The 25,195-nt window shown below is 39.7% G+C and overlaps 1 protein-coding gene and 1 long non-coding RNA gene across 3 annotated transcripts in view; one reads left to right on the top strand and one right to left on the bottom strand.

The window, feature by feature from the left end:
* The window catches only part of LOC311301705 (uncharacterized protein), a 571,741-nt gene extending 555,335 nt beyond the window's left edge, over window positions 1–16,406 (top strand). The window contains exons 1-3 of one of the 2 annotated variants that reach the window (XM_084426981.1): window positions 14,846–15,086; window positions 15,472–15,786; window positions 15,884–16,406. In XM_084426981.1, coding sequence (XP_084283107.1) covers window positions 15,026–15,086; window positions 15,472–15,786; window positions 15,884–16,314 — 807 coding nt within the window. In that variant the 5' untranslated portion in view covers window positions 14,846–15,025 and the 3' untranslated portion in view covers window positions 16,315–16,406. Of the gene's footprint in view, window positions 1–14,845; window positions 15,087–15,471; window positions 15,787–15,883 lie in introns of those variants that run through there. The other variant, XM_084426982.1, reaches the window with a different exon arrangement.
* Window positions 2,404–3,067, bottom strand: LOC311303922. The gene is made up of 3 exons (XR_014629847.1): window positions 2,961–3,067; window positions 2,659–2,858; window positions 2,404–2,490 (listed from the first exon to the last, which is right to left on the bottom strand). It is a non-coding gene; the product is annotated as an uncharacterized lncRNA (long non-coding RNA).
* Window positions 16,407–25,195: the final 8,789 nt, after the last annotated feature.

Genomic DNA, 25,195 nt, shown 5'->3' with positions numbered 1-25,195 from the left:
CACTACACTTGAAGACAAATATCGTACTTATTACTGCATTTCTGTCAAACTCCTCGAGAAGAGAGTAGTAACGTCAGTCAGGATGATTTTGGTTTGAAATGAAAGTTGGGTTGACGTCGGGTTGTATCATCTTCTTCATCATCATCTTCATCATCATCAGTTGTGGTCATTAGCGTCAGCTGCTCCTTTAACTCGTCTGTGGTTGTAACTATGATGACGTTACTTACATGATCAGAGACACAGTGGACAGACTTTAACCAGTGGTGTTTAATATCTGCTATAAATGTAGTAAATCTGTTTAATGTCTGTATAGTTTCAGGTGTTATCAGTTAGAGTTGCAGTGACACCTGTGTGTGTGTGTGTGTGTGTGTGTGTGTGTGTGTGTGTGTGTGTGGGCGTGGTCCAGATCATTACCGCTGATCAGTGGTGACAGCTGTAGCTCACTAACGGCGCCAGCTGCAGCTGATCAACGTGCCTTCATATACTCACGTTCTCTGTCCTCTCATTGTCAGATCGTTGTGAAGTCTCCTCGTGTTGTATCCTGTTCCTGTTTGGCGGTCTCCGTTGTGATTCAGTCTGGTGTGTTCGGGAGTCGGTGTTCCCGTTTGGTGTTGCAGTTTGTTCCTCGCTCTGTTTCTGGATTACTTCATCTGGTTCCAGTCACGGACTCCACCATTCACCACCGTCATCTTCTGTGTTGCCTGTCGAGGTCCCTGCGCCACTCAACTGCCACTGTGTTTGTTCTGTGTTCATCTGACTCTGAGAATTCTAAATACTTTTACTTGCATTATTGCTTCCTCGCTTTGAGTACTATGACACTTTGCTCATTTTTGCTTCAGTGAGTCGATCCAAATCTTCTGATTCTGGTCCATAGTTTTGCTAAATAAATGTTGCTTGCCCACTAGAGGGAGACATAAGGATGGAAACTATGAATGAAAATAATCGCATTGATCCAGTAAACTAGTTATCATGATTTAGTAACATTAACCAATGGAAAATCACAAATTGTAATATTATAAAATAAAAGTAAAAAATTCCAAATCTTATAAATGCAATGCATGAATGTTATATTTATATATTTATTTCATAATTATATGTTATTTTCATAAGTGTTTAAAACACATATAATAAATAAATGTTGCTTGTCCACTAGAGGGAGACACAACATAAGGATGGAAACTATGAATGGCATTAATCACATTGATCTAGTTCATTTTTATAACTTATGGTGTACTGACAGAATTGTTTTATACAATTAGTGTACATAGAATCTGTGAAATGCTTATGGATTATTAAATGTTATAACATATATATATATATATATATATATATATATATATATATATATATATACACATTATATTTATAAGTATTTATACCATATATGGTGCACTTATTATACATTTATTTATTTATTTGTTTATTTGACAGGGACATTGCACAACAAATGTGTTGCACAGACCAGAGATAGCTACAAGCTAATGTTCATCTGTAGTCCCTGGGCAGAGGCAAAGTGACAGCAGCTTAATACAGTGGACAGTGAGCATTCCCACTGATGAGTCCATTCACTGTACAAAATACAGATAAAACACCTGCAAGAATGTTGTAAACACTCATTTATTTTTCACACAGGTAAAGGATTCACACAGGTAAAGTAATCAACAGGTTTATTTGCAGAAGTATGTGATCGCAGCGATGGAAGCAGGAGAGTAACTGATGAATACAGTGTTCAGGATAGATGTCTGTTCTGAAATGGAGATCGAGGCAATGACTGAAGACGGATGAAGGAAGCAGATGACTGAAGACAAGTTGTTCAGGTAGGTATCGTGCAGGTAAGGAGTCAGGTAAGTGCATGCAGGTGAGGGCCAGAGAGGATGATGGGAAATGTGGTGACTAGCTGGTGACCGTGACAAAGTGCACCATAAGTTTGGGTTTGGAATGGCAAAACGATGCAATGACTGAAGACGGATGAAGGAAGCAGATGACTGACCACTAAAAACATTTAACAAAAACTACAAAACTACAAAATATGGGCTAACTTTACATCTAAAAGAGTGAAGTGAACTTTTGAACAAAAGAAATGGACTGGGGCGTACTCGTCCAGCCACTCGAGATCTAACCCCTCCCCACGGCACGGTTTACGACTCACCCCACAGTCAAATACTCCTGATCAACGGGGATGTTCTGCAGAGCCTTAAATAAAACCACTTCCTGGTCTTCTCCGTTAACAACCATTTTCCAGCAGAATGTCTTTATATTGGCCGGAGGAATGATTGATGCGGCGGCCAGACGTGTCTGCTAGTGGGTGACAGCTGCAAGGGAAGGTGTGGGCATCAATGCACAGGCCTTTCTCCCCGGATTTACAAAGATACCCTGCCTCTTCCTTCAGATCCTCCATCATAGCTCTCCCCTCAGATGCCGTGATGATGACCTTGCCGTGGTAATCACAGACAGTGTCACCACTAAAAAAGTTTCTGGTCGCAACCGCTCCTGTAATTAGGAGAACATTACATTTCGAGTTACTGAATATACTTTGCATGTAGACAAACGTTTCAGGATTTAAGTCTAGCTCTTGGTGCAGTAGTTAATGGCTGTTAAAAGGTACAATTTACATTTTTGTATTTTCTTGCCTTGAAAATAACTGCAAGGTTTTCTTACCGAAACCTTTGGGAGGACCACAATCTGTAATAGCAAGACCTGTCCAGGCCGGCTCAGCCACACAGTGCTGCACATGAGGGTCGGTTTCAACCTTCTGCTCTTGACTACCTCCTCTGCTTTGGGGCAATGGGTCGTCCACCCCTCCTGACCAATCAGCCTTGCCACTTTTGCGGCTGAAGGCCTCCGCAGACTGAAGTAACCTGACAGACAGAATGACAAGACTTTACTCATGCAAGTCATTTGTCACAGTGAATCAATGTTGAATTAATGGGTGCCAATGCTGTATTGATGGATTTGGAGACCGAGAAGATAGTCTTTCCTTTGAGCATATTGTGAAAGCCGCCACTTATCACAGAACGCTCTGTCTCCAGAACAGCCAGATTCACTGCGCTGCCTCTTAGATGGAGGCACAAATGTTTAATGTCTTGTGATTTGAATCCGATTTTGATTCAATATCGATTAATTTCGTTAAAGGGTAACTAAACCCCTGGTCAGAGCCTGACTCCACCCACTGGCAATATTTGAAAAATGCTGGAAAAGTAGGCAGAGCCCAGTGGAGAGGGGGCGTGCATCTGAGACCTATCTCTCTGCAGGCAAGGGCGTGGTTAGCTGGTACCCTCTGCTATATGGGGAGGCTGCAGACCTGGAGCCGGTAGATATACGCCCCTAGCAGTTTTACGCCCCTGGCAGTTTTACGCCCCTGTTATTCCTGATGCGTCCAGTAGGGGGAGAAGGAAATACGGTGAAATAACACTATATGGGGAGGCTGCAGACCTATGACCTACTGTTGAATGTATTATTTATATTTATTTATAAACTGTTTTTATATACAGGAGACTTACTGATATATGTTGTTGTGAATTTATATTAAGTTACATTTAGGTATTAACCATATTTAGGCCATTAGACATACAGTACAGTGTAATCATATGGATCCTAAATTAAATATCTGCTGTACTATTCACAATTGGTCGTCATACAGCTACAAAACATGTCCTACATAGCATTTTATGAAGACAAACACAATTTAACCCTTTTCTAAAATTACAAGGGCCATTTAAAAGAAAGAGACAACATTGTTGTTCACAAAAAAAGTTATTTATTAACACCATGACTCCTGTAGATGACTCTCCTATGGCTTGCCACTCTTCTTTAATTGTTTTTTTATCCTCCTGTCAAAGTACTCCCGCTCACTGATATAAAAATAAATAAAAAAGCAAAAGTTAAATAGTGGTAGAAACAATGGTTATTTATAAATAATGGCAGGATGTCATGTTTCAAATTCTTTTCCTTTATATGATCCTTACAGTACCTTGCGTCAATGACAGGTCCTCGCAGGAATTTCTCCTCAGCCTCCAAGATGGACACATGTTCCACAACAGCGAGAGCACAGATGATGGACTACCAGAGAAAGAATTGAGATTTGTCACAGCCCAAATAAGCCAAGCATCATTTTGCATGTTTAGTTGTTTTTTTTTACAACAAAATCAAAAGTGCCTTTTCTATATTAAGCACAAAACTATTATTTAAAAAAAATGTGAATCTGACACCATGCAGAGCACAACTAACACACAAGACCTACCTCTGGAAAAAGGACATCCATAATGAATCTGATCTGGTCACTGTGGGTGTGTGTGGGTGTGCTGGCCAGAATTGAAGTCAGATGAGTGTAGATAACATCAATTTGCTCCTGATCTTCAATGAATAACGGTACAGGCACTTTCTTGATGGAACACTTGGAAAAAGTGTCAAGCCACTTTGATTTTTTTTGTCCATTGATGATGGACTGTGCAGAGAAAATTGAAAATGGCATTAAAAACATTTCCATGTATGTGTAAGTTGTTTATTTACTAGACAAGCTATTGGTTTAGAATGCAGTAAAAAAAATGCATTCTTGATGCATGTACCTGAATGTGGTTATCGGTTCCTCTTGCCACAATGAAGTCCACCAGAGCTTGGTTGGACAACATTCGGTTCCTCTTGGCAACAACATGTTGTGGCAAGTCATGTGTCAGTCCTGGAAAACACCTGTAAAGAGGTCGTAATGTCCCTTCAGTCAGGCATCTTGCCTCCTCGGTCCAGTGGGCGAACCTTTTCCCATGCCTTTTAAAAAGAAAGAAAAAATCTACTTTGTTGGCCCCCAATAGGACAACTCTTGTTATGGACAATAAAAAGACTGCATTGATCATTTTATGTATAATTAATAATTACATAAAAGTAATGTATAATGTATAAATTTAGTGACCTGTAATGCCTCATTTTGGTCAATTATTTCTACTGACAAGGAAGGAACAAAGAATGAAACACCAAACTGAGATGTAAAGAAAATAATACACATACCCCTCTGTCTCAAACCGCTCAATTAGACGTAGACACCACCACTCCCTGATTTCAGGCATGTCAAGCTAACAGAAATTGTAATGTCACAGGATTAGTATTTCATTAGTATTGTTAGAATTCAATGACCAGCAATAAAGTACAACTTTATAGCAACCTTCTAAGGAAGAAAATAGAAAAGCTCACCGAAGTGAAATTGAATGGAGTGTTCAGCACAGTGTAAAGGGCATACTGAAAAAGAGTAAAGATTAATTTCCAGAAAAAAAAGAAAGAAAAAAAATAGCTTTAGTAGCCTGTTTTAATAGCTTACCATGAGCATGAAAACTCCACAATCAATGCTGTTGGTCTGTTGAGGAAAGACCTTTAGGATACAAATATATTAGAATGTGAAATAAAAACATACACAGAGCTGAAAATATGAACAGTGGTATTGTAGTTGTGTGTCACCCCAATATCCAATCCTGTGACTTCTGTCCACTGTCCAGGGTCAAGACGATGTGCAATACTCCTAAGATTTGGATAAAAGACAAATTAACAAAGAGCCATGAGGAGTCCTATGTTACAAAGCCTATGTAACAGCATATCATTTGGCAATAAATTAAACCAGCATTTTTACTCCTCTGCTCACTCCCATTTGAGTCTATTTCCTCCCACAGAACATGGACGTCCTCATCCACAAAGAGGCCTGATTTTGCTTTGCTGGTTTAATCTATTAAGATAGATGTTTCTATCTAGAACAATGTAACCACATGTCTACATTACATGCCATAAGAACGTGGCAACTGTAAATTAATATGATAACACATACTCTCGTAGCTAAAAAAATAAAAATAAAAAAGACAACTGGAACAATGCAACCGCATATCTACATTACATGCCATAGGAACGTGGCAGTTATATCTTAGCTGTGGACCTAAAGATGTCTCTGTACAGGTCATCTCCTAAACCAGACTCATGATTACTACACAGGGAGTCTAGTAGGAGGATCTCTCTTAAGAGTGGCTTCAGTACCTATAGGGATGCATAATCATGGTTGTAGCTAGGGAGTACAGAGAGTGTTATGACAATCCATTTCACATTTTAATTACCTTTGCTTTATGATATAGAGGGTAAAAACACCCCTCCGTAAAACCAACATAAAATAATAATGAGTCAATAATAAGTAGTCAAAAGCTGTATAAAACGTGATACAGTATGCAAGTGTTTTTGAGCTACACCATAACTTGTAAAATCTTACACATAACAGATAATGTTCTGGGCCGGCAGCTTTTGTCCATAGAGGGAACACAAGTGCATCCTTCATGTCAGCATCATCCTATAAAACACAATCAACAAATATGAAAAATTATTTTACTTCCGACTTACGTTAGATGTCAAATAGTATGATTTATGCATTCAATACTCACTGGAAAGTAGGCTAAGGGATCTACACTGTCTTTCCATGTAGTAACGACATACATATCAGCAGCATATATGCCTTTGCCCTGTGAGAGCAAATGGAAATATTAAGAAGACTACCACTTGCCATTCATATTTGAAATAAAAGAATAAAAAAAAAAAGTATAAACTAAGCTTAATAGCTTATACAAATCATGTGAAAAAGATATATACATGCGCTCGAGCATCTTCATAAATGAGTTTCATGCAGGCATTTCCAATCTGCAAGAAATAATCTAAATAGTTAGCACATACACAAAAGTCTAAGTTCTTTCTACAAAGAAAACAAAGAGCATACATTGTGCTCACAGCTGTACTTTTTTGGTCCATGAAAAATATCTACATGAAAATGTTACTACTTACATCAGACTCCATTTCCCTTCTCAAACCCAGTGTCCAAAAATCTTCTCTTAAGAGGCATATCACTCCCTCCTTCACAATGACCTCATCGGCCAGCCGCCCCGTGTCCAGGATGTATCTGAGCTGCAAAGGACAAAAGAAAGACTAAATGCTTCATATTTTGTTTAAATAGGCAACTTGTCTTTATAAAATGGATATTTTAGTTAACACAAATTGTGGATGTTACAATACAGGCTACTGTGGACAGTATGTTTTAGCATTGATAGTGAAGATATGAACAACTACCAATTTGTCTTGTAGAAGATTATGAGGCTTCATCCAAGGTTGAGCTGAATACTCGTCTGCATCCTCCACAATCATATCCTCATCCACTTCCTCCATGTTCACATCTGCAGACGTTTCTATGGGAATAAAACAAAACAATCTCGGTCATGAATAATGAACTGCAATGGAAAATTACTGTAAGTTTGTGCAATTACTTTATCCATACCCATGCCTGTAGCAGGGGCATCAAAGTCTGGTAAATCCACTGTTGCCTCTGAGCCACTAAGGTCTGTAAGGCGTGCAAAATTAGATTATTAGTTAATGACACAGAATACAAATGCAATACAATAATTACAACAATGAAATGACAGATGTAGACGTCAATAAAATCAAGTACAGTGTATATCAGATGTTGATATAAAAGGGTTAATTGATGAGTTTGATATTAAAAGATGATATAATATTGGACCACATGCAAATAAGGAAACATTACATTGTACTTCGCAATGCATAGCAATAACAGACTAAACAAGTGCCATAAAGTGGCTTGATCCTCTACTGTGTTACTTACTGGTCACTTGGCGAACGTCTGTTGCACCAGATTGAGTAGAGGACTCTGAAACAGCTTAATTGGATAACACAAAATATTGGTACATGATAACATCTGTACAAGTAATATTTAGAACCAATTCTAAAGTCATATTGCAGTAATTAAAACATTACCAAGAACAGCCTGGTGGTTGATGTTCAGCACCACTTCTGTCCCAAATACTTTTTTTAAGGCCTCTAGTCTTCTCAAATTCTTCTGACTTTTGTGGTGGTGGATGATACTTCTCATGAGGAAGACGTGGGTTGATGGAAGGGTCATATTTAGAAAGTAGTTATTTTTCTTTAATTTGCTAAAGAACTGCTCCGCAACTTGGCTATTCACTTTACCAGCCAGTTGGGCTACAAGACCAATCTTGCGGAGAGCATCCCGTTCGTCTTTTGAATTGTCTTCATGAAATTTGTCATTAAGGACATAGTGCTCTGCTGAGCCTGTAATTGGGTGGCCATGGCTGTCTGGGACTTGTTTTTTTATACTAAGCCATGGCAAGGAGATCTTCAGTTTTCCTTCCTTTGCCATCTTTATGTTCCCATCTGTTGGGTCAGCTAGACGACCTTCGTGTGGCGTGAAGATTAACGTCTCAGGATAGCGAAGATTGGTGTGTGTGGCCAGTCCCCGTGCGAAATCATAAATGACTACATTGGGTATGTGTTTCCATGAGAGGAGGACATCTGCAAAGTCTCTCGGACTCTCTGCTCGCAAACAGCATTTGATGCTATAGACAATTCCACAAGGGCACATGACCACAGCCCATCCTCCTAGGAAAAAAACATCTACGTTAGGCAGCAGTAATAAAAGTATAAGGCCCACAAAGGTAAAGTGACAGTCACAAACATACCAAAACACAAGCATTTGTTTCTTACCAGAGGCACCCCAAATCTTTTCAAATATTTTGTCATACGTCTGTCTACATTTCATCTCAGATGAAAGCCTCTCTAGGAGGTCACTTTTTGAGCCAATGGAATCAACACCACATTCCTTGCACAGTTTCCTTATCACCGATACCTAAAAAACAAATCAAAATACAGTTGCAACAAAAACACTTACAGTACATGCTACTTAGCCAAAGAAACACTTCACACTAGTCGCAGAAATTAGAAATTAAATCAATTTGACCTTTTTCTTATAAAGCTCATTTTTTAATCTATCTTCAGAGACAGTTATTTCACAAAGCTCAGCTTCTTTGGGTTGGTGGATTTTTTGGAACTCTGTGTTGAGGCATTGACTGGACTTGCGTGTATTTCTTCCAATCCATGGTGCCCAAAAGTGGTAATTGGGGTGGACAGTGAAGGGATTGTCGCTCTGTTCTTAAATAACAACAGAAAAAGCAAAATGTTCAAAAAAAGATTGTAAATAGCATACCAAATGTCAAGAAGAGGCACATAAAAGCAAGATAATTACTTTTTACAAAGCCACGACCAATCATTTGCAGGGCCAGTTTATCCCAGAAATCATCCATATCCATGTGTCCATTGAAATCCTTTGGTGGTGGTTTGATGTCACTCACTAACAACATACAGAAGGAAAAATATTAATAAGACGACCTGTATAATAGAGAAAATTAGGTATAAGCCTCCTGTGGCTAAATATGCACAAGCAGTGTCAAATCACCCAGATTGTATTATTTGCTCAAAGCACAGAATTTCAATTTGGTCTATGCCAACACACTTACATGACATGTTGAATGCTCCTTTTCTGTGGAGATCCATAATGACAATGGGTGGATGATCCCCACATGTCACACAAGAGTATTCATACTCGTGACCTGTGAGTGCCTCAAAATGGAGATAGGCATGGAGCACTGTTTTGGCTGGAGGAAACTGTTCCCCTATAGTGACCTCCAGACACTGAACCACTCTCCCGACAGCAGTGTGGGCCTATGATTTCAGATAACACAAACAATAATTGCAATCCACTTCTTGAAAAACCTTGCAAAGCATTACTTTTACTAGAGGTAATGGTAAATTATTTAAGATAGCCTAACCTGTAGCATGTTTCGAAGATGTATGCATAAAGGGAGGTCAAGAATGACACTGTCATTAAAATTATGCAGGCCATCTTTCCACTCTTGATACCTGTAGTGGATTCCACATTGGTGGCAACATTTTGAGTAGGTGGCAACATCTGAAAAATACCATGTTAGAAAATTAAGCCATACTACAATACCATTTAGGACATATTTAGAACTGATGTCAGTATGTATTTTATAGATCCTATTGGCACCAAAATTACTTACCATGGATAATTCTTGTATTTGTAAGAATTTTGGCCTTTGATGTGATGAGCAGAGGGTCTGATAAAGGTACATTTCCAGCACATCTGTGGCAGAACATCTCATCAGGAATGAGGCTGGTTGGGTATGTGCTTGAAAAGGAAGGCAGACGCAGGTGCTCAGGAAGAGCTGCAGGGATGGTCTTGTTGTTCATGACATACTGAATCATAGATTCCAGCTCTTTTGTCGGGGGGTACACTAGGCCTGCGTCATCTACACTTTCATGAACTGGACTGGTCTGATCTGTGCTTTGGACGGTCCTGAAAAGCTGATGCTCAGTCTGGAACAGGTGCCATTTTGCAATGTATTTATGGAGGCAGGATCTTCTTGACCTGGCACAAGGACAATGCCAGGAGTTCTGCTTTACATCATATGTGACCATTATTCTTCCAAGTTGGGCATAATATGATGCATGTGGCTCATACACTGAAATGCACCTCTTTAAAGATGGCATTGTCGCCTTTGTCGCTACAGACAAGGGTTTGTTGTCTTGGGTGGCCAAGCTTTGCCTTTGTAGGCAATCTCTCTTTCTTTCATTGCCAAACCATTTTAGCCTGACCATTTCTGTCAGGGTACTTTCAGAAAGAGAAGGATCATCAACAAAGGACCCACAATAGTCTAGTGACCTGAGGTGATGGCATTTGTAGTGGCTTAGTCCACTCCTCCTGGCTAAATCGATCTCCACTTGACAGGATGGCAACTCACATCTTACATTCTGCTCTGCTCCCCAGATTTTGTACACAACATGGATCGGAACACTCGAAGAAAGAAAATGTTTCTGGACTGCATAGACACCATTAGCTCGGTCTATGCAGTCAGAATAAAGGTGATGGCTTGCTGTAATGTCATCCCTAGATTTTGTGTGTTTCCTCTCCAGATGTTTTCTTAAATTTTTTTTTAGAATAGTAATGTGACAGTGAGGGCAATTTGCTTTAACAACTACGCTGTTTCGTAGTTGTGATTTTTTGAAGGACCTACTAGCAGTTAAGGGAGCCACATCAGGAATGGTCGTCGATGTACTGGCAGGCAGGGGAGCCACATCAGGAATGGTCGTCGATGTACTGGCAGGCAGGGGAGCCACCTCAGGAATGGTCGTCGATGTACTGGCAGGCAGGGGAGCCACATCAGGCATGGTCATCGATGTACTGCCAGGCAGGGGAGCCACATCAGGAATGGTCGTCGATGTACTGGCAGGCAGGGGAGCCACCTCAGGAATGGTCGTCGATGTACTGGCAGGCAGGGGAGCCACATCAGGAATGGTCGTCGATGTACTGGCAGGCAGGGGAGCCACCTCAGGAATGGTCGTCGATGTACTGGCAGGCAGGGGAGCCACCTCAGGCATGGTCATCGATGTACTGCCAGGCAGGGGAGCCACATCAGGAATGGTCGTCGATGTACTGGCAGGCAGGGGAGCCACATCAGGAATGGTCGTCGATGTACTGGCAGGCAGGGGAGCCACATCAGGAATGGTCGTCGATGTACTGGTAGGCAGGGGAGCCACCTCAGGAATGGTCGTCGATGTACTGGCAGGCAGGGGAGCCACATCAGGAATGGTCGTCGATGTACTGGTAGGCAGGGGAGCCACCTCAGGAATGGTCGTCGATGTACTGGCAGGCAGGGGAGCCACATCAGGAATGGTCGTCGATGTACTGGCAGGCAGGGGAGCCACATCAGGAATGGTCGTCGATGTACTGGCAGGCAGGGGAGCCACATCAGGAATGGTCGTCGATGTACTGGCAGGCAGGGGAGCCACATCAGGAATGGTCGTCGATGTACTGGCAGGCAGGGGAGCCACATCAGGAATGGTCGTCGATGTACTGGTAGGCAGGGGAGCCACCTCAGGAATGGTCGTCGATGTACTGGCAGGCAGGGGAGCCACATCAGGAATGGTCGTCGATGTACTGGTAGGCAGGGGAGCCACCTCAGGAATGGTCGTCGATGTACTGGCAGGCAGGGGAGCCACATCAGGAATGGTCGTCGATGTACTGGCAGGCAGGGGAGCCACCTCAGGAATGGTCGTCGATGTACTGGCAGGCAGGGGAGCCACATCAGGAATGGTCGTCGATGTACTGGCAGGCAGGGGAGCCACATCAGGAATGGTCGTCGATGTACTGGCAGGCAGGGGAGCCACATCAGGAATGGTCGTCGATGTACTGGCAGGCAGGGGAGCCACATCAGGAATGGTCGTCGATGTACTGGTAGGCAGGGGAGCCACCTCAGGAATGGTCGTCGATGTACTGGCAGGCAGGGGAGCCACCTCAGGCATGGTCATCGATGTACTGCCAGGCAGGGGAGCCACATCAGGAATGGTCGTCGATGTACTGGCAGGCAGGGGAGCCACATCAGGAATGGTCGTCGATGTACTGGCAGTCTTACAGACTTTCAAGTGGGCCACAAAGTTGTCACGTCGGAATTTTATTGAGGAACAATATACACAATGATAGTGTAATTGTGACACACAACCCAGACCACACCGGTGGATTGTATAATCTGAAAGAAAAAAGAAAAACAAAACAAAAATCACTCATTTTCTTGCATTCCTATTTCATGTGATCAGCTTAATGTTTCATTGACAATGTTGACATTCTTTTATTTGAGTAATACTAAAACATCAATCATGCATCCATTTAACATTAACATTCATTACAACATTTTTAGAAGAAAAAAAAATCCATCATAAATGATGCTACCTTCCTGGACGACTGCCCTAGAAAAGTGAAGCTGAAGATGAGTTTGTACTTTATTTTTCTTTGAGGGCTTGAAAAAATCAGAAGTACAGAAAGGACAGTGAAATAGGGAACAGCAGGAGGTGCATCTGTTAAGCGCAGGCAAGTTGCAACCTCTCTGTATAGATATTATTTCTTCCCCTGAAGAGAAAATACAATTTACATTTGAAGAGAGAAAAAACAGATGGGTGTTTTTTACTTTATTTTTACTTTACTTTTTTACTTTATACAAGTTTAGAGAGAGAGATTTTAATTTTCTTAAATAGCTAAAGCAAACACACACCTTTATGAGATGCAAGTTAAAAAGAACCAAAGACAGAGTATGATAAAACACATTAAGTGCACATACAGATCAGTAAGCTATTTTAAGAAAACTGTATATTAAGATATACATTAGATTAGAGAATTAGATCATCTAATTTATAAGAAACAACTCAAACCAAAATCTACATTCAAACCATATAGGACCAATGTGGGTTTTATCATGCATGACATATGTATGTAAAATATGTAAACATATGTAAAAAATCACACATTTCCAATATCCACTCTAATGTTGCTCCAGAAACCATGTGGAGTATGCTTAAATGCAAGGAGTAAACAGGGTCTTACCAGAAGAAGCCATGTCATGCAAGCTAAAGACAGACAACAAGATAAAAATAAAAATGTAATTAATTTTAAAAGTGAGTGAGAAAGGGTGGGTAAAGAGAAGACTAGGGGCAGCCTAACCTCTCTAGAAATAAATTATAGACCCATCTTTTGAATTGATATTGCATCAATCGTTCATAAATAATAAATGTTGCATCATTACAATACAATCAACAACAATAACTTTGGCAGATTATTTACATACCTCAATTCGTATCGCTTCGGCTGCTTTCATAGACAGTATAAGGCTGCTCTGATATATGACTAGGCTAATATACAGCCTCCCCCTACTGGACGCATCAGGAATAACAGGGGCGTAAAACTGCCAGGGGCGTAAAACTGCTAGGGGCGTATATCTACCGGCTCCAGGTCTGCAGCCTCCCCCTACTCACCCTCTGACATCAGAGTGTACCACAACTTCCAATAGGAAAATTCAACTGCAGTAGCCCCTGTTCAACCTGAAGAGGGCAGCACTCAGACGTTTTTACACCCTATTTAGTCAAATTAAAATACTTTAAACACAAATGTCAAAAAAATTACTTGAATCAATGAACAGCACTAATAAAGCCCCATTCATACAGATCATTCACTAAAAAAAGTTGGTTTAGGGTTTAGTTACTCTTTAAATATTAGGTACAGATACATGTACATTTTTCACAAGAAAAAAAAAATATCTCCCCTAATGCTGTAAATATAAAGCCCTGTCAGCTTTTATTATTATTAAAGATTAAAAATAACAACTCAAATGAAATATAATAGGGTTTTATTATAATGGTATAATATTTTAACGATATATGTAAAAAATATGTTAAAAATAAATAAATATGGAATATTGTCAAACCTACTGTATAAACCTATATCAAAACCTATATTAAAACATATATGTTTATATACTGTAGGTTATTTCCATGTGGGATGTATGAGGGATATACATTTCGGTAAGTTGTACTGTATCTTTCAACACACCTATTGTTCATTCGTGTTTATTTGCTATTAACTAGTAGTGAAGAGTAAGAGATGATCGGTTCAGGCGATACAGAGATCTGTCACGTCACATTTACAAGCGCCAAAACCGTATTTATTGTTGAATTTCGTGATAAAATGGACAGAATCTGAGAGATGAGAGTGTGTTTCATATCAATAGTAGCCTTGTCTGTCAGTGTCAGTCCTCTTTGCTTCATGATTTTCCTCTGCGTGAGAAACTGGATGTGTGTCGTGAGAGCGAGTGAAAAGTGTCGATTGCCTGATTCTCAGCATTGGCAGCCCTGCATGAAGTCAAATTAATTTCCATAACACACCACTGAGGATTTGTTCTGCATGATATTAGCATTGACCAGCAGGTGGCGCTGTGTGCATTCCAAACCTGGAGAAATCAACCACTTTTACACACATCAGGCTGGAAAGCTTTAAAGCTTCATGAAGCTTCATCTCACCATCACTACCTTCAGGTTCACTCAGCTCAACAGTTATACGCTATATTAGCAATAATGATTATTTTGGGAGACATGGATGAGCTTTGATTGGTGGTTCCCATCATGCACTGCAACATTAGGCTTTATGTTTATTTCAGCAGTGATGGTTGGTCGGTCAGATGAGAGGAAGTTAATAACCACAGGAGGAGCTGATGATGTTTAAAGGAGGAGCTGTAACTATATATAATGAAGAGAAAGAGCTGTAACTATATATAATGAAGAGGAAGACTGACAGAAACAGAAAATGGCTGATAAGTGTGATCTGTGTCTGCTGGGACTGATCATTCTCTCTTCACTTCTCACAGGTAAAGAAATCTGTATTTTCTCTAAAGACATTTAGTGGAATTAGTCTGGAAAGAGTTCATTTGAACATGCTCAGTTTATTCTTGCACACATTCACGTTGTGATCTCAGAGTTGTGTATTGATACACACAGATCATACTGTATTATTCCTGATACTGGACATAGTGTCACTCAAACATCTGATGATGAAGAATTATCTTCATATTAAGAGTGTGTCAGTGATTTGAACAGCTCTCTGATAAAGACTAATAGTTTATTCTGGAGAGTGTGTTGTTTGCTTTAAGTCAGGAAAAATACTATGATTTAAAACTTCTGCTTTTTATGCTGGTGTGTTTTATGTTTCATTTATTAATATCATAATGATCACTGAGATATACTGTGTTTCAGGAACCAGTGGAGTGGATCATGTGTTCATCAGTTCTGGTGAAAATGTCTCTCTGTCCTGTAATAAAGCTCTTTCTGACTGCAAATCAACTACATGGACCTACGATAACAGATTCAGTCTTTCAGCAGTTAAACTGATTACTGGAGGGATAAAGAATAAAGACACAGAGAGACATGAGAGACTGAGTCTGGAGTCTGACTGCTCTCTGAACATCAAGAACGTCACAGCAGAAGATTGTGGATCATACAGCTGCAGTCAATATGTGAATGGCAGAGAACAAGGACCTAGTGCTGATGTTCATCTGCATGTTCTTCATGGTAAGTTCATGATTATGTGGTCAATTTAAAAAGGGCAGATTCTCCCTTTAAACTCAGATGATGATTGAAGAGTCTGTGATTTGTGTCTTGTGTTCAGTTTCAGTGTCTCCATCACCATCTTCATCATCATCTTCATCATCATCATCTTCATCCTCACAGACTGAGATCAGTCCAGGCCGCTCTGTGACTCTCTCCTGTCAGTTGTATTCATATACTATATTCTTCTGTGATAATTGGGTCCGTTCTGCGGGACTTGAGCTGTTGTGGGTGAATCAGGCTGGTGTTGATCTGAAGACAGACTCCAGATATCAGATATTATCATCATCAGATCCAGATCAATATCGCTGTATCATCCTCACTCTGACTACAACACTCCTGAATGAAGATGACAACAGAGTGTGGAGATGTCAGGTTACTCGCAGAGATCAACTGGAGACCTCAGTCAGATACACTGTCAAGTATTCAGGTGAGAAAACACTCTTTTCTGACAGATTTGTCACAGAATATCTATGTATTGACGACATCTAAAACATACAACTTTTCATGTATGAACACATTCAAATGCACAAATATTGATGAATTAATATTTCAATATTATAAAAAATAATAAAACTGGTACTGCGTTAGATTAAACTGGAAAGGGTCATTGCACTTGCATATTGTGAGTTACTTGCTATTGTTAGTTTAACTGCTTCTGTTGTTCTCATTTGTAAGTCGCTTTGGATAAAAGCATCTGTAATGTATGTAAATGTAATGTAATAAATGAATCCTTGAGGTTTCAATCCTGAATTGATGGGATTATCCGGCTGATTTTATTGTGGCGGGATCAAACGGCTGAAGCGAGAGACTGATGATGTGTGACAGTGATCATGTGATCATGAAGTGTGTGTCAATGTTTCTGCAAACATATAAATGCTAGTGTGCTAGAGTCTCACTTAACATGAATATCTATGAATGAATAAAGCATTAAATAGATTTATCTTTGGTCAATGGCGATAGTCATTCTCCTCCTGACAGCTTGAGAGTGGATAGAAGATAATAGATGACAGACTCGTGCACATATTCATCATTTCTGTGATGTGAAGCTCAAGTATTATGTGATGATGATGTTGTGTATATGTGGCATTATGTAATATTAAATAGTGACACCATAAAGTTTAGAATTTTTTTTGTGTGCAAATAACAGCCAAGATTTATTTTCATTTATATGGATGTTATGGATATATTTGCCTACAGTGTTGAAAGTCATTCTCTTGTGCTTCATATGTAAACTGCTTTAAATATAATATTAATACAGTAATGGACAGACTCAGACTGTATAATCTCTCTCTGTTCTGTGTGATGGAGCTGATTTGAGGATTCTTGGATCTTGTCTGTTCATTCCTGTTTTTAGCATCTGTTTTCATTTTGAATGATTGCTATAATTTTCTTAATAAACCTCTGCAGTTGTGTTTAATAAGTCTCCTTTCCTGAGATGTTTGTTAGGAATATGATAATTCCCCTTCATGAGCTGGTAATGTATCTGTAAGTCCACTGAAGCGAGTTGTAGTTGAGAAGCCGCTTCAATAACCGAGAGCTAGATATTGGGTCTTAAACACCTCACGACACCCTGAAGGACCCACTGAGAGGTCAGACTTGAAGCACTGTTCCTGAGATGCTCTTCTTGGTGGTTAACTGTAAGCAGCAGACAGATCCAGCAAGAGGAGAACTGAGGATTCGGAGGCTCCTCTTGCCAGTCTCAGAGCTTCAATAACCGAGAGCAGGGCCGTCTCAGTTTAGTGGCGCTTCTGAAGCCAGACTGGTTGTTGTCCAGGAGGATGTTCTGTGTGAGAAATGTAGATAGTTGGTCGAAAACGACTCGTTCAAGTGTTTTAGCAAAGTGGTCCAGAAGTTCAGGGAGGCGGAAGTTAAATCAGTGGTGCTTGAGAAATACATCCCAGATCTTCCAGAGCATTTGTAGTGTTGATAAAGGAGTCTGGATCTGATATATTTCTCAAGGCTGGAGAGAGTAAAGCAGAACGTTATAATCCATGTGTAGAAAATGTGTATAAACTGTGTTCAGAGCAGATGTGTGTTGAGATAGTGCGGTTCACGATACGCATGTAAAGCAACACTTCACTGTGGCATCGTGTCTCTATACAGCAACTCTAGCAGGATTTAATCACTCAGTTGATCAGAACAGAGGAAGTTAATAACCACAGGAGGAGCTGATGATGATTAAAGGAGCTGTAAGTAGTGATGTGACGTTCGGCACCGAGGCTTCGAAGCTTGTATCAAAAAAACAAAACATCTCACACTGAAGCAGTGTATCGGAGCTTGATTCGTTTTGCCGTAACCACGTGATCTGTGATGTCCGAAGCTTCATTTCCACACACAGTCACGTGACTGCTTCGTATTCAGATTCAGAAATAGCGCGAACCCCTTGAGCCGGTTTCCAGTGTCATGCCCTTCGGCAGTAGAAAATAAAAAAAGAAATAGACTTAGCCCTCACACTGTTGAACAAGTCCTGTTCCTTAATAAAAAACTTTAATTTATGAAATTACCCACAAAATAAAATGTCAGCTCTCCAGTTCACAAGCACTTCACCATTCCACAACAATTTTCTTTTATTGTGATTATATATGCCTACATGAGCTTTGCCTGAACTCATAGGATTGGGACTGAGGCTGAAGTTTATGTGAATAAGGCTGCATTTGTAGATCAAAGCAGATTCATAAGAATTGTTTCTGTACAAGTGAATTAGTCCCTTTTATTATTATTTTTTTTCATACATTGTATAAGAACTACATCAACACTAACACATGAATTATGAGGATTAATTGTATTGCTTTGTGGTTTACAGAGCACAAAGTGAATTATTAAATGAAACAAAAAATGAAAAATGGCTGCTTTTCCACCTTTGACCACAAGTCGTGGTTTGTCTGAGTGTGCTCTCCTGTTCCTCATGTGCTCTGCTCTCTTTATAATGTGCTTCTTGTGCTACGCTACTGTTGTTGCTAATAGTCTGTTGTTCTTGTTAAAGGAACACGCCGACTTTTTGGGACTTTATCTTATTCACCGTATCCCCCAGAGTTAGATGAGTCCACACACACCCTTCTCATCTCCGTGCGTGCCGTAACTCTGACGCACCCACCGCTAGCCTAGCTTAGCACAAAGACAGGAGGTAAACGGCTCCAGCTAGCATACTGCTCCCAATACGTGACAAAATAACGCCAACATTTTCCTATTTACATGTTGTGATTTGTATAGTCAATATAAAAAGTGAAGCTGTACAAACAGAAACACAAAAGGTCACTCGCAAGATATACTGGAGATCAACAGATGAGTCACGATATGACAGTCAGGTTGAGATCATTAATCTAATATGCAAATATGCTCCTGTCCATCACTCAATTGGATAGACCTACAACCAATCAGAGCAACGCAGTGAGTGACAAATGCTTTGATTGCGGTTCTCTGTTTGTCTTTTAAAATGAATGCGCTGTCGATTTCTTTTATAACAGACGCGATGGCGGAATCTAAACATCTCAATTCTCCAGCTGCAGTCATCTCTGTTGAAAACCAATTCAACCCAAGCGCTCTTTGATGACGTGGGTGATTACGTAACCACAGATCATCTGTCTATCATCGATTAAAGCCCGCCCTGGCAATTTGATTGGCTCGGCCTTCTGGGAGCCGAGCGTAATTACTCCTCAACGGATCGAGTCCAGACCGAACTTCCCGACCAAAAAATGTTGTGGGCGAGGTTCGGGCTGGCACCCAGGCTACAAGCGAGTCAGACTAGTGCAGATATTACAGATAGGTCATTGTCTTTCCTCCACGCCACACTGGCGGACTTTTTCTCCCCTGTAAAGAAATGCTCATTTTCAGACCACAATTTAAAAAATTGAGCTGTTTGCTCCTTGCTCCCTGAAACAATTATTAAACTAATATTAGCACAAGTTTTGCCTCAAACCACCTGAGAAATTTTATAAGAAAGAAAAACTTGTGGCCTTTTCTTTTTCAAACTTTCTTTTTCAAACTAACTAAGCAGCGCTTACTCGCGGTAGGAAGAAAATGCATGAGTTGATTTGTTAAACATGAAAAGGACTTAACCGTCTGGCATGGCCTCTCGCTCTAACGTTAATCTAGATAAATGTTGTCTATTATTAAGTGCATATCCAAGTGTTTTCGAGCGGAGTGTGGAGCGTGCACTGCATGACATGTAGGCGCCGACGCGATTACTTGCATTTTCCTATCAACAGTGGAAACAGCTCAAAATACTCCATCATTTCTGGCCAAACAGAAAAGAACAATACATCATTCGACTACATTTATTTGTGTAAACTCACAATAACAAGAAAACGTCTCGGGTTACGACTGTAACCCTTGTTCCCTGAGAAGGGAACGAGACGCTGCGTCGAGAATCAACACATTGGGGAACGCCTTCAGCGTGACGCGTCTGAAGTCTGTATAGAACTAGTCTAATCTTGATTGGTGTTGCGTCATGACGTCACTCGTGACATCGGATGTGACGGAGATGCGGAAGCTATAAAATGACGCCGGCACATAACAGCGTCAGCTTCTGATTGGTCGAAGCAAGTCGTTCTCAGGAGCGCGCGAAGTGTGGCCGAGGGACGCAGCGTCTCGTTCCCTTCTCAAGGAACAAGGGTTACAGTCGTAACCCGAGACGTTCCCTTTCGAGGGAACTCGCGCTGCGTCGAGAATGGACACATTGAGGAACGAAATGCCCACTGCGCCACACTGAGAGATAAACGCCCTGGTGTGAAGCAATCTGGCACACTCAAGACAAGAGCACTTGTGAGCCCGGTGTAGAGGGCAGATCTAGACTGTAATGTCTTATGAAGGTGTGTGGGGAGGCCCAGCCTGCGGCATCACAGACCTCTGGAAGGGAAGCACCCGCTAACAAAGCTTTAGAGGAAGCCACTCCTCTGGTTGAGTGGGCTCTTATTAGAAGAGGCGAAGGCAAGTTGCGCGTCTCGTAAGCCGAAGAAATAGCTTCTACTATCCATCTGCTGATAGTTTGCTTAGAGGCAGGGGAACCCTTCTTAAGTGACCCAAAACACACAAATAACTGATCCGACTTCCTCCAGCCTGAGGTTCTCTGAACATAGGCCTCAAGGGCTCGGACCGGGCATAAAAGGTATAGCTTCACTTGCTCATCAGACACATGCGGTGGAGGATGAAATGCCTGAAGAATTACAGACCGTGCCACATTTGTAGGCATCTTAGGCACATAGCAAGGTCTAGGGTGGAGAATGACTCTTACTCTGCCGGGAGCGAACTCGAGGCAAGAGGGAGTAATGGACAGTGCCTGCAAATCGCCAACTCTTTTCAGGGAAGTAATAGCGAGCAGGAAGGCTACTTTCAAAGATAGAAATTTCTCAGACACCGTGTCCAGTGGTTCGAAGGGTGCCAGGGATAACCCCTCAAGAACCACAGCCAGGTGGAAGACTGGAAGGTTCAGAATGAAGGATGAAAATAATCATTATTGCTAATGTACCGTATAACTGTTGAGCTAAGTGAACCTGAAGGTAGTGATGGTGAGATGACGGTGGGTGAATGACAGATAAGGATTTAAAAAAACGGGCAAAAAATTTAAATGGCGTTAAGTTGCGTCTCTGTGTGAATGAATGATGATGTTTTAGCAAACTGTATTGCCGTACTGAGTTGAGTAAAAATTGACAGAAATATGTTGAAATAAAATGTAGGCTGAAAATTAACATTTATATGCCCTAATATTTCATAAAAACGTTACAGTCAGGCGTTTCTGTTTGTGTATGAATGTTTCGGTTTTAGCAAACTGTATTGCTACACTCAGTAAATATCGACAAAAATATGTTGAAATAAAATGTATTTGTATAAGCAACGTATTAAACTGCAAATTAACATTTATATTTCTTATAATAAAAATGAAAGACCTATGTTACAGACATATGAAAGACAACATTTCGTTGATTAGTTTTGGATAGATTATACATTTTTAATGTAAAATATCTGCCACCTCAAATAAGCTTTCAAATAAGTTTGCCAATATTTGCTTATGTTAAATATAATATGTTTTGTCAAAAATAAAGTTATCAAATAATCAATCAAATCCTTAACTTTGAAATATGTATGATAAAATGTATACTTTAGTTTTTACAAAGAAAGATTACACTTGAATTGTTGTAATTGTAACCTTTTTAATAAACAAAAATATATTTACAAGGTAGATGTAAACAAACTTTTAAAAGGTAAATATAAGCCTTTTCTTTAAATAACTTTTATTGTGTTTTATTATTGACAAATTTGGGGAGAAGATAAATATTCCAAAACTGAAAATACAGTATGAGAATTAACTGCACAATTACTAGACATGTTTTCCTTGGATATTATAGGCCAAATTGCAAGCACAATATGTGGAAAAATAAAAAAGAATTGAGATGCTTCCAACTGTTGCTCTTGCATTCTTGTGGCTCAGTGACTCACCTGAATGAATGGCTCATTAAGTATGCGGGCCCCACTGTCTCCTAAGGTGTGAACCACTATATATGCATGACCGTTGACGCCCACTCCGCATATGGCCTTTCCAAACAGAAAGTGCTTTGCAAAATTCAAATCAATGTATTGTGTTATGTGAATGATTAGGCAGGGTGATTTTCACTTCATTTTGAAGAAAAAACACTAGGCGATGACATCTATTAGACAAAAGTCTTATTGGCACATATTTAGAATGTGTTTTATGGCCTTATTTCAGAAACTTTAGTTTTTAGTTTTTTCAATAACCATGCATAAACATTATTCTCTCAAAAAATGCAGACATGTACATTCTTGTTGCTCACATTTCATGGTAGCCCTGTTTGTGCTAAATAGTGTGTAATTTTTTTTTGCCATTAATATGTTTATAAGCAACTGAAAAAAGCACAAATGTCAGGGCATGTCAGAACATCTCAAGGACCCCAAAAACACCTTACTGTACGTTCACACCGCCGCCGACTTGAGCTGCAAAGAAGCTCTGGCCGCCCAGTCAAGGACGCTTGTCAAAAAGTACGGGGAAGGTTGTTGACGCTTGTTGACGCTTTGGCCGCTCTGACGTAGCAGCATTCTGTGTTCGATCATGGAAGAAGAGAAGTGTCACACCATGAAATGTAAACAGAAAAAACAAGCAATGCATTCGGCAATTTAGGATATCGCGCAAGATTTGTCAACACAGAAAACATTTCATCCCTGGAGAGTTTTTTTTTCGACACCATCGTATCAATTGATTTTGATTAATATGCGCGAGGGAGAGCGAGAGCATGAATCTCTCTCTCTCTCTCTCTCTCTCTCTCTCTGCTCGTTCTTATGCCCTGTCAAGCTGACAGGACTTAAAAACACATGCAAATGATACACTTTCACTCTATGATGGTTAAACTCTGCAATTAATAATTTTTTCTCGGAACTAATGTTTTGGTAGGAACGAAAGTTTACATCGTATGTGTCTCCGGAATCAATCAGCCAGGACGTCTATATTCCGATTGGTTGCTGGCGTTTGCCGCTGCTTGCCGCTGAACCGCGTCATAGCTCATTACCATAAAGTTGAGCTTCTCTCAACTTTCAGATTGACGCTCCAAACGCTCAAAACGCGACGCCGAGGAATTTGACGCTCCTTGCAGCTGAGAGAAGCCAGCTTCCATTGAAAATGAATGACTTCCGGTAACTTTGGAAGCTCAAGTCGGCGGCGGTGTGAACGCACAGTTAGACCCCAGAGGGTTAATCTAGATAAATGTTCGGTATTATTAAGCGCATATCCAGTGTTTGTGCGGAGTGTGGAGCGCGCACTGCATCACATGGAGGCGCCGGCGCCATCACTCGCATTCTCCTATCAACAGTGGAAACAACTTAAAATACTCAATCATTTCTGGTCATAGAGAAAACAATAATACATCTTTCGACTACTTGTATTTGTGTAAACTCACAACAACAAGAAAACTTTGTGTTTTTGTAAAATAAAAGAAAACGAACAGGACGTGCTGTCATGGTCTCTGTGAACTGGAGCGCGTCTCAAAAATAAATCTACTTTACAGCGGAGATGTGTGTATGTTTGCAGCCGACACTGATTTACAAAACACCAGTTTATTAATAAACTATTAAAATGCTTCGTTATTTGTTCAGACACATTCATTATCATTAGCTTTTGCCGGTGCTTTATGCATGCGCTTGAGCGGGAATATAGGCTATAGCCACATATGGACCCAGGATTGAATATAAACGTGCGATTAGTCCTAATTGCTTAAATGAATGACTCTACTAGTCTAGAACAATCTTTAGTCTATGGCAACTCTAATCATTAGCCTATATTTAATAGCTGACATTATTTAATTAGTAATTAGTATCCAGATATTTACATTAAAATAGTTGAGTTAGCATAATTAATGAAGTTTAAATTAAGATACTATATATTTCTATAAAGCATTGCTTATTCCACCACACAAAGTACTCTTTATAAGGAGACGATCCGTTATGCATGTGAAGATTAGGCTGTATCTTGAAGATTGCTGTATTGTATCTTATCTTATCTTATAAAGATGTAGATTGACGTTTCGTAAAAAAAAAAAAAGATTAAATAAGAACACAATGTTGTACTTTTTGTTAAATTAAATCACTAGATAATAAAGATATAGCCTATTATCAAAAATAAATCTGATGTGGTTAAAGGCATATTTTGTACATGACTACACATGTCCTTATAAGGCCAAGAAAATATGTTGTTTTAATGACATAACATCTCGTTATTTTTTATTATTATTATTTTTTTTTTTTTATTATTGCTCAAGAACAAAAAAACATTATCAAGGAATTAAATATACATACATAAAAACAAGACAAAAAAAAAAAAAAAAAAAAACAAAAAAAAAAACAAGAATGACATGGCAGAGGGAAATGACAAGAAAATATACATATACAAGGAAAGCATTTAAGTGCTTGTATTTACTTCAAATATTTCTTCATACTATTGTATAAATCGTAGGGATTTTTTATTTTTTATATAACGAAGAGAATGAAGAAGTGAGCTTAATTCAGAGTCAAAATAAGGATAAGACAGAATGTTATTTGCAAATTTTAGTTTATGAATGAAGAATTTACCGTAAAGAATAAGGAAATTGACAATGTACTCTAGGGGTTTATTTTTATCATCATTATAATAGAAAATAATGTATTTTAAACTGCAAGAAAGAGTCTGAACTGAAAGAACGTCAGACCAAATTTTTTTGGATATCGGGCAATCATAAAACAAATGTTCAAATGTCTCCTCTGCTTGTTTACAAAAGGTACATGACCTGTCAATATCCAAATATTTAGAAATATTAGAGTTGACAGGAAATATTTTATGTACAATTTTAAAATGTATTTCCTTAGCCTTATTGGACAAACAGTATTTACCAGG

The sequence above is a fragment of the Rutilus rutilus genome (assembly GCF_951802725.1).
Source record: "Rutilus rutilus genome assembly, chromosome: 1".
Taxonomy (NCBI): Eukaryota; Metazoa; Chordata; class Actinopteri; order Cypriniformes; family Leuciscidae; genus Rutilus; species Rutilus rutilus.
This window is presented reverse-complemented; position numbering and strand designations above follow the sequence as displayed.